Below are 12,513 nucleotides of genomic sequence, written 5' to 3'. Positions count from 1 at the left end.
TTTGAAATATCCAAAATCAAATAAAACTGCACCGTAGTAAAATCAATGTGAAAAAACAGCTCGGATTTTTAAGAGCTCTGTGTTTGGCATGTAGTCTACAATTGAGCAAACTGGGATTGTCTTGAATGATGGGAAAGGAAGTAGTTCCTATCTTGCCCCATCTATTCATTCAATCATTTATTTAAGAAACATTCTTTGAATGTTTAAATGAGATACAAAGAAAAATACAAAATTCTGGTCTAAAAATTCACAGTCCCAGAGTGGAGCTTAAGAATGGAGAACTAAAGAGAAATGGATATAAAATTACAATAAAAGAGAATAATAGAACCTTGTATACGGTGTTAGGGAAAATAGATAGCAGCCCCTAACTCTGTAGGAGGGGGAGACTAAGGTATCTTCGCACAATACATGACATTTTATTGTAATGTTTAAAAATGGTAAGTGTTTTCCAGGAGAATCTGTGGGGAAGGACACTTCAGTCACAGGGAACTATATATATATATATATATATATATTTATATTTATATTTATATTTATATTTATATGTAAAGGCATGGATGCATTTAAAGCCTTCAGAACTATATTTGCCTTTGAATTGCCTAGGAGCCCTCTTTCTCATTTCAGTACCCATGAGAGTAAACGAAAACAGAGGAAACCAGGTCCCAGATTGTGTAATTATTTAGCGTTTATTGAACATTATCATGCTAGATGCTAAACTGAATCTTGTTAGGTCCTTTCTCTACTCGGTGAGTATGGTCTAATTAAAAAGACAACCAAGGCAGGGATTAAAACAGCATCAAATCAATCAGCAGCTGTCTTTTAAGGGCCTACGGCTGTCCATATAGAGATTTATAGATTAACTGTGGCACTTTGAATTGCACTGGGAAGGAAATTGGCAGCAGGTGCAAACTTCATTCAAAGTGTAGATTTATTTGGCTTTAGGCAGCAGAACCCAAAGGTAGGTGGGCTGCCCATTCTAGCCCTTCTGAAATTTTATGGTGGTCCAAGGGTAGCCTCAGTTAGGAGACCCATGTGTAATCCAGCTCTTTTTTAAGCTACCAGTAGTAAGCATGAATTTATAAAAACTATGAAATGTTCTGTGATACTAGATAATAAGGGTGGAATTTTGTACAATTTTGGGTTATTCAGCCAGGAATTTGGAAAATAATATATCCATTTGTGCAGTTCTAGAACCTTGGTGATTGAAATCTTTCTTTCCTCTAAAGGATTATTGGGAATAATCTCTAAGAATGTAGTTACAGGGTTATAATTAAAGCTATCATAACTTTGTGCTTATATAGAATGAGACATAAAATGCCATAGCAAAATGATAATTTTTATTTTTTAAAAATAAAACGAAGGATATTTTATTTTAGTAGTTGAAGTTAAGTGATTTTAGTCTAATCTTAACTGTATATGCTAAAGACAATTTACAGATATTACAAGTTACAGATCTGTTATGCCAAAGACAAGTTACAGATATATTACCATTATAATGTCTGGAATACAGAGTTCTAAAGTAAAATCAAACATTTCATTGCTTTCATGATTTATATCACGTGAAATTAAGGTTCAATCAATGTAATTTATTAAAATGTATGTTTTGTTTTAGGCCTGAATAATATTCATGTAAGAGACTGAGTACTAAGTAGTGCCACTGTAGGGATTTTAGATGGCTGAACTAATTTGTGTGCATTTTCTCACATATTGCATTTCCTCCTCATCTTTATTTTGATGTTAGATTTGTTTGCTTTCTCATGTTCACTGTATTTATTCCTTACATTTACATCTTTGCTGAATGCTGAGCTAGAATTCTGAAGTTACTTGATATTCCTGTGAACTTGGGCAGGCTACTTAAACACTCTGAGCCACCGTTGAGTCACCTTGAAAATGGTTACAATGATATTGGTTCTGCCTCTCCCACAAGGGTGCTGTAAGGATCAAGTAATTCAATGCTTTGCAGAGTTACATGTTATAAGCAGTTAGAGTAGATACTATATTGATTACATATTCTAAAGTTTGTATTTGCACATACTACAAAAGCAAGTTTGTCTTTTAATAGATTTGTGCTGCTTTCTTTGCAGAGTGAGGGAACTTTAAGAGATCAAAGATTCCCCAGACAGTTTGCATAAGTATCTTTAGGCTTGGAAGCGTGGCTGCAGGTGTTAACAGCAGGCACCTAACTCCTAGAACTTCAGCTTTATTATCCTACAGGTCATGACTTACAAAGCAATACAATTTCACATCTTCCCTGTCATCGTTCACATGCTACAGGGATGAGTTAGGTGACAGATTTATTTCATGAGAGTAATTCCCCAAATATTAACTGTATACAGCTGACTTTGTAGTCTACTTCTAGAATTAATCCTCATCTTTGCCTCCCCTCTCTATTTCTTGCAACTATTGGTAGGCCTTTTGTCCAAATGATTTTGCATTCGATGTTTGTGAATGTGTGAACTTGTATGTACATCAAGAGGAGTATACAATACTTCAAAATCTGAGCCTTTCTGTAATTTATAATTGGTTATGTCTGTGATTGAAAGAATTCACCATGCAATAACCAAGAGTGAAGGTGTAGTTTAAAATATATTAGCTTTGGAAATATAACTTTGAGTAACAAAATTGTATTCCTCATTTCAGAACATGATGAGTGTATCACAAATCAGCACAACTGTGATGAAAATGCTTTATGCTTCAACACTGTTGGAGGACACAACTGTGTTTGCAAGCCGGGCTATACAGGGAATGGAACGACATGCAAAGGTAAAAGGTTTAAATGCCAGTGCCTCTTCCATTATGTATAATGCAATCCATCTCTACCTTCCTCTACCCCTTATCATTACTGTTATGTACATTCCAGGTACTTCCTACAGACATTAAAAGCTTTGGTGTGTGGCTCATAGTCTTTCCCTCAGGTCTTGACATCCTCCTGCGTTACTTCAGTGTTTAAGTGACCAAACCATTCAGCTCCTTTGACCTAATGTTCCTTGACCTTAGCCACAGTGGTTTTCATCTCTGTTCCTTTCTAGCAAACCCACATCCATCACTACATCCTGGGCATTTTTGTGGAGAACTGCTCCATCTTGGAAATCTTTAACTTCAACATTCTATTGTCTAATCCCAAGTTCTTCTTCTTCCAGTTTGCTCAGTCTGTTCTTTCTACACCTTTAGATCTTTAATTTTGTTGAAACTTCCTTTTCGTCCAGTTTAGCACTCTCCCAGCTTTAGATGTTTCTTTTTGAGCCCAGACATGCGTATATCATCATAGCTGTTTTTCTGGCAGCGTTGTCAACCTATTTGTTATGCTACCATGTGAATCAACTCCATTTTGAGTCAGTAGGACAGTTTTTGTTTGTTTGTTTGTTTTTTGCTCTCTTGTGAGCTGTCGGACGCTACTGTGGAAGATTAATTAACCATGAATATTGATTCTCTACATGTTATAGTTTCCTATTTTAGCTTGTTTGTTAATGCCGATTGATCGTTCTTTTAAATGTCCCGTTGAAATCAGATTTCTTTTTCCATCAGTAGACAATACAATTATAGTTCACCACAATCCATTAACTCACCTTTTCCCCCACTGTCCTCTTTCCCTCCTACCTCCTAAGGGGAAATAGAAGACCTTTTTGGAAATTCTATAAACTCCCATAGTATAACATTTACATCCCTTATAATGCCAAATGATTTATCCAATTTAGGCATTTTAAGCTTCAAAACTGCTGATTTCTCAAATATACTGTGTCCTTTATCTCAGAGTTCACTAAAATATGTTTGCTTTGATATGTGTCTGTGTGAGGTAGGAAAGAACAAGGAATAGTTGTTAATGCAGTGTCTTATGAGGATGGGTCTTCAGGCCTGGTCTACAAAAATACACTGTAGCCAGAGATGGGTGGGCCAGAGGATTACCTTGATTTTCAAAACTCCATAGAAATCACTAGTGTAGGTCATTTTGAAAAAGGCCTAATTATTTGGGGATCCAAATCCCACAAAAATTTGCTTGGAAAAACTAAACAAATCCTGAGACAAGCTAGACTTTTAGAATGTAAAGTATAGTACAGCAGTTCCCTCTTACCCACAGTTTTGCTTTTCATGGTTTTAGTTACCCATGGTCAAATGCAGTCTCCAAATGTTAAATGGAAAATTCTAGAAAAAAACAATTCTTAAGTTTAAAACTGTGCACCATTCTGAGTAGCGTGATGAGATCTCTCACTGTCCAGCCTCATGCCACCTGGGATGTGAATCATCCCTTTGTCCAGTGTGTCCACACTGTCTGCAACCAGCCACCATTAGTCACTTAGTAGCCTTCCCGATGATCAAATACACTGTTGAGGTATCACAATGCTTGTATTCACATAATCCTTATTTTCACTGGGCTTGGTGGCTCACACCTGTAACCCTAGCAGTTTGGGGGGCCAAGGCAGGTGGATTGCTTGAGTCTAGAGTTTGAGACCAGACCAAAAAACAAACAAAAACAAAACAAAACAAAAAATGATCACCATGTACAAAACCTAACTCAAAATGGGTAAAACAAAAACAAGTAATTTTTATTTTACTGTTAATGGCCCCAAAATGCAACATAATTCACCTATTTTATTATAAATTACTGTTGTTAATCTCTTACTATGCATAACTTATACTTTAAACTTTATCACAGTATGTCTGTATAGGAAAAATATATATATACGTGTATATGTATATACGTATATATGTATATATATATGCAAAAATAGATTTCTGTGCTGTCTGATGTTTCAGGGATCCACTGGGGATCTTGAAATGCATTTCCAATGCATAAGTGGAGACTACAATATAACTAAGTCCTTAGGACTTCCCCCAAATCACCTGAATGTTCTGAGAGTTTGCTTAGGCTTAAGGTTTCATCTAGGAAGCCTAAAGCTTTTCTCTTATTTCTGCTTGATTCCAATTCCTATTTAGTATGAAGAATAAAGTTCATAGAATAAAGAACTCTGAAAATTATGAACAGATGCAGACAGATAATTCTTGTATTTGAAAGAAGGAGAACTTTCGAGGATCTATAAATTCCTTCTGGAAGTTAGGACTACAGGTTGCCCGAATAAAGACTGTTCAGTTCCTGTATATATCTTTGTTTGGAATGAGAAAAATCTGAGAGATAAGTAGATTAAATGTAGGAGCTGAATCATTGAGTTCTGTGCAGTATCAACAGGCTGCAACCTTGCAAATTACTCCAGTGAAAATATGTACATGGTCTGGCACACACATTCTTTATCACTTATGAGGTTTAAACCAAAGAAGCCAAATGGACTTTTTGGGTCCATTTCTTTAACTCACTAGAATTTCAGATCTCTACATTTTATTACTCTGAAAAAGTGTATTCTACCTAACTAGAGGAAGCACATGCCAGAAAACTATAGAAAAAACTTTTGCCTTAATGCCGGGAACAAGCTGGTTTAATTCACTCATTATAGATTTTGTCAGGCTGAGGAAGCAGCTGCTGAGCCTTACAGAACCAAAGAATGAGCCAAAGAGGAAATAAAAGCTTCTAAAGGGGGCTCAGTCTCATCCATCTTGTTTTTCTCTTCTTCTCCTGTTGTACTCACTTGTCTTGCTCTTCTCTCCTTCTTTTATGCACTTCTTCGAAGACAGCACATTTCAAGAGATCGCCCTTGCAATGGTACAGATGTTGGCTCCCCTGCAATAGTTCAGCTTCCTACTCACAGAACAACTTGCCTCATTCCCAAAACCACTCTAATAAAACAGGTCATATAGTGTCTTTGCCCTTGATCCTGGATTCTGACCTATCCTTAGCAGAGGAATTTAAGAGTCTCTCTGAAGACCACTCTAAGGAATTTTTGTTACTATTGGTTAATTCATTACCAGGACCCGCTTACAAATTTTTGAAGGATGGAGCATTTCCTACTATCTTGGCACTTTGGCTAGGGTGCAAAATGGTCAGAGCCTCATGGAATTCAACCATTTCCTGTTTCATGGTCTCGTTCTTTAGATGGTGATTTGCTCCATCTAGTATAGCTGCCATTTTCAGGTTTATTTTCAAGGTGGATTTTTACAATGAGAAGAAATCTGAATTTTAATGTACTTCCTATTGTGTAAATTTGCTGTTTGTTGTTCAAATAAATTTCAGTATTTTGTTTTCAGGGTGAAATACTTCTTTAACATTGGAAAGAGTACTGTTTTACAAGTTGCGTTGAAGTTTCTTACATGTATGGGAAATATTACATGAAAACAAAATTAAAATAGCTTTTATAATTTGATGTTCACATCTCCAAGGGGATAATGAAGAGCTAGGTTTGGAGTTTATTAAACTACTTACTTCTAAAGTGCTAAAATCATGTATCTGAATTATTTTAGCGTTTTGCAAAGATGGCTGTAGGAATGGAGGAGCCTGTATTGCTGCTAATGTGTGTGCCTGCCCACAAGGCTTCACTGGACCCAGCTGTGAAACGGGTAAGAATATCATTTCATCTTCTAGAAAATGAATTTTTATGCCAATGCATAAAGTAATCCATGAGGAAAATAATGTTTCAAGTTTCAAGTGGGCTCTCAAAGCGTGGAGCTATTAATAAGGAAGTGATAGGAGGGAGGAGGCGGGAAGTTTCAGTGATGCATTTCATTGTGCGATTCCCCAAAGTCACTCTAAAAAGGTTTGCAGCTATTATAACTAGACGTGTATTGAACTTTTCAGAAACATGTGTGGAATTACCCGGGATTTTATGACTTCATAATTCATTTTACTCATTTGGAATCCATTTTTACTGGAATCCATATGACTATATTAAAGCCTAGATTTCAAGCTTCTGGCCAACTCAGTGCCGAGAATCACCTGCATCCACAATTAGGAATTTTTAATAAATTTTTATCTGGCCCTTTAATTATTCATTAATAATTATTTATCTGGAAAATAATTAAAGTTTTCTACTCAATTATTTCTCATCCAGATCCATTCTGAACTTACTCTTTCTCATGGATGTGAATATTAAAAACTTTAAAAATTATTTTAAAAACAATATATAGTCTACATATAACTTATAACCCTAAAGTAAAATACTTTGTCCAATGAAAAACACACATTGGGAATTTAAAAAATAGTTTTGAATATTAAGTCCTAATTAAAATCATACTAGTAGTGGTTTTGGTTGCATTGGGTTCAGTGGGTTCCAATAGGGATGACCTCAGAGAATCAGGTTATTCTTCCTAAAAGAAAGCTTCTGCCACTGGCAATTGACAGTTGTCTTCTCATATTGCTTTTCATAAATCTCAATGCAATAGATACAGTACATGCTCTGCGTCTATTCCACTTGCAGAGTCATCTGGTTTAATAAAAACACTGATTTACCAGAATGTGAGACAGAAAATGTTCTGCTCCATTTGGGAAGTGAACATTTTACTGAATAGAATCTGCTACTGTGCACAGAAGGATGCTCACAAAAGGGCTTACATCACTAGATCATCTCTTTCTATAAGTACTGCTAAGTGGTGTTTTTCAAACTTCAGTGACTGATTTCAAAAGTCTGTGACGGACAATGCATAGTGTCTATCTTTGATATGTAGGATTCTTTCTTAAGGGGATCATTTCCTAAATCAGAAGCTCCCTAAATTTATTGTGCATGAGAGTCACCTATAGAGATTGATAACTTGTTAGAAATACAGGTTTTTAGTGACTACCATATGATATACTAAATCAAATCAGGCACCTCTACTGCAATAGTCCTCTCATATTTCTATGGCATGCTCTCCACCAGTTTGCCCCTACACATCAAGGTGCACTGTGGACCTCCTGCACATCAACACCTCTGGTCACAAGGCTTCCTGAATACAATATTTTTGTGCCGCTTCTGGTACAGAGGCTGGATACAGAAATACTGGCTTTTTCAGGACATTTCAATGGTGTGAGGATAATGGTGTGGAATTTTGAAATAAAAGCTGTCCCAGAAAATCTGGGATGAATAGTGGCCATGCACAATCCTGCACAGGATTCTTCCACTAGGAAAAAATATCACAAGATTGTAGAAATCTGGAATGGCATAAAATTAATACTGGCAATGTAATATTTAAGACTGGAGTTAAAAATAACCCAAGAGAACATGTAGCTATCTCTATTTCATTATCCTTGAACCTTCAGTCTGTAAGAAGACAATCCCAGACTGATTCTAAATAGCTGTCTGTAGCAGCCAAGGGCTTTGAGAACAGATGTGGACTCAAAATTTAGTTGTACTGTTTCTATGTTATGCTGCCTTGGGCAAGTTACTTAACTTCCCTGTGTATTGTACCCTTTATACATCACCTTACTCTTCGCTATTCTCTTCTAAGGCAGCTATTATCTGTATTTGCATACAGAAATACTGGGTTCAGGGTGTTTAATTTTTTTTTCATAGCGTCAGAGTTAGAAGCTGATACAAAGGTCATTCTGCTCCCAAATCCGGGCTTTTATTCAGTGCATCCCAGTATGTTTCTTTGGGGGCCTTAAATCCAAAGACCTCAGTCTGAACTCATTATCTCCTCCATGATTTATGCTTCACCACTCATCGTCCTCCACCAAAACCTGAATCTTCATTTCTTCCTTCCTTACTAGTTTATTTCAGCGAATAGCCGCCTTATCCACCAAGTCTTCTAAGCCAGTCATCAGGGAACAATTTCTCTCTTGTCCTCTTCCACATCCAGTCAAATCCTTTTGATTCCTTGTCTTTACCAGGGTGCATTTTTTCTGTTCTGGTCAGTGCTACAGTTGTTGGGGACTTTCAGGTTTGTCTCTGGCTAGTCCAGTATCCACAGAATAACAGAGCACAAATCTGATCATATCACTCCAGACTGAAGAAAAACTTTCATGTTCCCCATTGCCCTCAGGATAAAGGCCACATTTTTAACATGATAAGTAAGGCCCTTCATGATTTGGCCCTGCATATCCACCCAGCTTTACCCTCTTGTCCTTCTGCCGTCTCACTTCATTCCCACCCCCAGGCAGTGAATCTCATGAGGGTACAGGGTGTATCTTATTTGCTTTTGTATCATCACAAAACAGTATAAGGCCTGCCCCTTAGTAGTTGTTCCATAAATATTTGGTGAATAAATAAATGCACACATGAGTGATCAATTAAATGATGAAGAAAAAGATGGTGTGGCTGTGTCCGTATTTGCTGGACTTTTTTGAATGTTAGTTGAAGCTTTCAGAGTTATCTAGTTCTGTACTATCATATGGCAGATATGGCACAGAGAGGTGAAGTAGCTTATATAGGTGTTTCATTGTTGATCCAGATCTGCATTCTAGAACTTGGGTCTTCTGATTTCTAGCCCAGTGTTTCTCTTTTCCTTCCTTCCCCTTTCTCTCACTCCTTCCTCTTTCCTTGCTTCCCTCCCGTTCTTTCTCTCTCTTTCCTGTCCTGCCTTCCTCCCTCCTTCTCTTTCTTCCTTTCTTCTTGCTTTCCTTTTTTTTCTTATGCCATGCTTCGTCCCAGGAATTCATCATACCATCATCCTTCATCAGGTCTGTGCCATTTGTTATGCCACCTTCAACTGCCAAGTAACCCTGTTGTCTTTAACAGTGAAGACTGTGGCAGTTTTTCTCTCCAAAGTTAAAGGATGCTTCCAGATTGACAAAATTTCCAAGTATAGGAAAGGCCTAAATTTGGCCTGCTAGTGTTGGATGCTGCCTGATAGCTTAGAAAGGAAATTGTTGTGCAGCCCCAGTGGCCATCTGCTGAGCCATCACAGTGGAATCACTGAGGATGAAATAATAGGATTTACTTGCTTTTTGAAATCTTAATGTGTCTTGCACTTACCACCCCTTGTTCCTTTAGTTGAAGTCTCTTCTGAAACACCCTCCCCTCATTTCTGTTTCCGCATCATGTGTATCTTAGTAGGAATGGTTGCAATGTGTATGATTTTTACTGAGCGAAATTAATTTTTTATGGACTTCTTTTATCACCACTGTATAAAATCACCCACATATACAGCATAACTTCATTTTTAATTAAATATCCTAATATTCCAACAGGTGTTTAACTTGGATTTAGCAGGGTGATTGTTTCTTGGGTAACTCAATAAAATGTATTAGAAAGCTAAAGCTATGTGCCAAGGTTTACAGCTTTATCACTGCCATATTGTATTTATTACAGAATTGCTAAACCTCAGCAAACATGTGTCTGATGATCTAATTAATATGTAAAGCTGTCCTATTATACTAAAAGCAAATCTTTCAGTAATGATTTAAAGCATAACTCTAAAAGATTTGACAGTCCCCTACAAGCAACTGCTGACTTAAATCAAATTAAAATATTTATAACTGGGAAAAAGTTGGTAACAAATGGCAAAGCTGAAAAAAAATTGCTGCAGTATCAAAGAAGAGATCAGACATTTTGATGATAAACGCTTTTTTTTTCTGTGCAAATAATGGATTTCTTAGCCACATATCAAAACATAAGATGAGATTTTAATTATTTTAGTGAGTTGTTGAATGAATATAAATTTAAGTTGCACCCCTAAGTGTTTTTGTAGCTTTTTAATATGTGTTGTTTCAAAATGACAAAAATGAAGCATGAGGCCTACATGAGTGTTGCTTTACTTCAAAAGTAACTTCAAATGGATTGAGGTTGGTTGTTTTTTTAAAGTTTATTTTATTACTGTTATAGTATAGATAATAGAAATTATTTGTGTTAGAAAAATGTTATATTGCTAGTTATATCCAAAGTTAGCATTTATTATTAATGTCAAACTATTACATTTCCTGGTATGGCTGAATTAGCACATTTTCCTCATAAAAGGTATATGTTGATTTCATTAATATTTGTTTTTTAAGGCATATTTTTTCCAGAAATATGTATAAATGTATATCATTTTTACACACGAAGTCTAAAAAAATTCAGAAGCAAGAGAAAATTCTCAGAACAGTTGGGACATGGCATACCTTTTCTTACCAACATGACTCACAGTGGAAATACATTACCAAAATATATATCTTTATGTGAGAAAAGAGGAGAAATTGAGAAGAAAATCTGAGACAATTTGATAAAAAATAATTTAAAAAGAAAGAAAAACTGTAGATACATCTGCTTTACCAATAAGAATTTTTTAGTTTTATTTTGAATTTATTCTGCTCTATCTGAACAAATGCAAATTTCATGTACACAAATCATTAAATATACTTTATTGTAATAAAGACAATTTGGAATTAAGGAAGCTTTGCTTCTAGTTCTTTATTGTCTTATTAAATTCAGTTTTCTGAATCTTAATTTTACAAGGGAAGATCTGCGAAGTAGCTCATTGGGTAGCTTTTGCAAAGTGGGCACATACTCATGGAGGGTTCTGTTGATCGGCCTAAGGGTTCTACACTCATGCTCACTAGACACATCTGATCTTGAAACTGTCTGCAGTGATAAAAGTGATTCAATTGCATTTGACAAATGAATGTGTTTTAATGAACTTTGTATGAATTAGGGGTGTAGATACTAATGATTCTTTTTCTGTTATAAAATGAACAAATAAAACAACAAACAAAAAGCACTCTCACCAAAGGCTTTCTGACTGTACCCTGCTTGAGTTGGCTTAGATACTTAAGACGTGACTTCTCTTTATGTTGGTGATCCTTAATCTGTTTTAAATAAGATTTTAATTGCTTAATGTTATGCCAAACCCCATTTCTCCTTGAAGAATTTAACATAGTGGTCAAGAACACAAAAATTGAAGTCAGAGAAACATTGGCCTGAGAACTAGTTCTATTACGAACCAGCTATGTGACCCTTTTCATGTTATTTCATTTTTTTCTATGCCTTAATTTGTGCATGTAGAAAATAAAGATGATAGTAATATCTATCTCATGGGTTTGTTCTGGAGATTAAATGAAGTAAGGCACATAGCAACATGTTGAAGACTTGGTAAGCACTCAATAAATGACACCTGATATGTTGATTTTGTAAATTTTAAGTTGAACTGTAAATAAACTTTTATAGACAGAACTGTTTGAGACTCTTTGACATCCTTGAGTTAGCTGGAGATGCCCTGAGATGTTATAAGAGAAAGGTTAAGAGCAATAAAGGATTCTAGTTTTCTTGATTCATTCATAAACCAGTTTTAAGTATAATTTTACTGTACTTTAGTGGTTTAAAATGTTTAATTTAGTGATTTGCATTCTGTACATTTGCTTAAAATTGCTTTATTTTTGTCCTAATGCAAACTTTAAAAATTAATCTTTTATGAAAATATAAATCTTTGTGTTATTCAAAAAGTAGTCAAAAGTTCTTAGTATTAAATCTCAAAGTCATTCTTCCAAGTCTTTCAGGTTAATTGGAAAAAATCTAACTCACTCTATATATCAGTCATGTATAATAGATAACAACTATGATGGGGAAATTTTTCAGACTCTTTTGTTGTAAGGCCTACCTAATTAACACTGGAAATGAGGACACATCATGGAGAAAATGTAAGAGGAAAAAAATAGCTTTCAAGCTGTTAGAGAGCAGGTCTCCAAGAAAAAGAAAAAAGCCAAGTGGAATTAGTTGGGAATTTGGAAAAGATCTTCAGTTTCAT

At 35.6% G+C, this 12,513-nt stretch overlaps 1 protein-coding gene across 3 annotated transcripts in view; it reads left to right on the top strand.

Moving 5' to 3' along the window:
• NELL2 (neural EGFL like 2) overlaps positions 1–12,513 on the top strand; it is a 369,728-nt gene that overhangs the window by 257,160 nt on the left and 100,055 nt on the right. For all 3 annotated transcript variants that reach the window (XM_032173769.2, XM_032173772.2, XM_032173771.2), the window contains 2 exons: positions 2,641–2,763; positions 6,346–6,441. In XM_032173769.2, the coding sequence (XP_032029660.1) occupies positions 2,641–2,763; positions 6,346–6,441 (219 nt within the window). The remainder of the gene's footprint in view (positions 1–2,640; positions 2,764–6,345; positions 6,442–12,513) is intronic.

The sequence above is a fragment of the Hylobates moloch genome, unplaced genomic scaffold, assembly GCF_009828535.3.
Source record: "Hylobates moloch isolate HMO894 unplaced genomic scaffold, HMol_V3 SCAFFOLD_13, whole genome shotgun sequence".
NCBI classification, from domain to species: domain Eukaryota; kingdom Metazoa; phylum Chordata; class Mammalia; order Primates; family Hylobatidae; genus Hylobates; species Hylobates moloch.
Note: the sequence above shows the minus strand (reverse complement) of the source record. Positions and strands in the feature narration are given on the sequence as shown.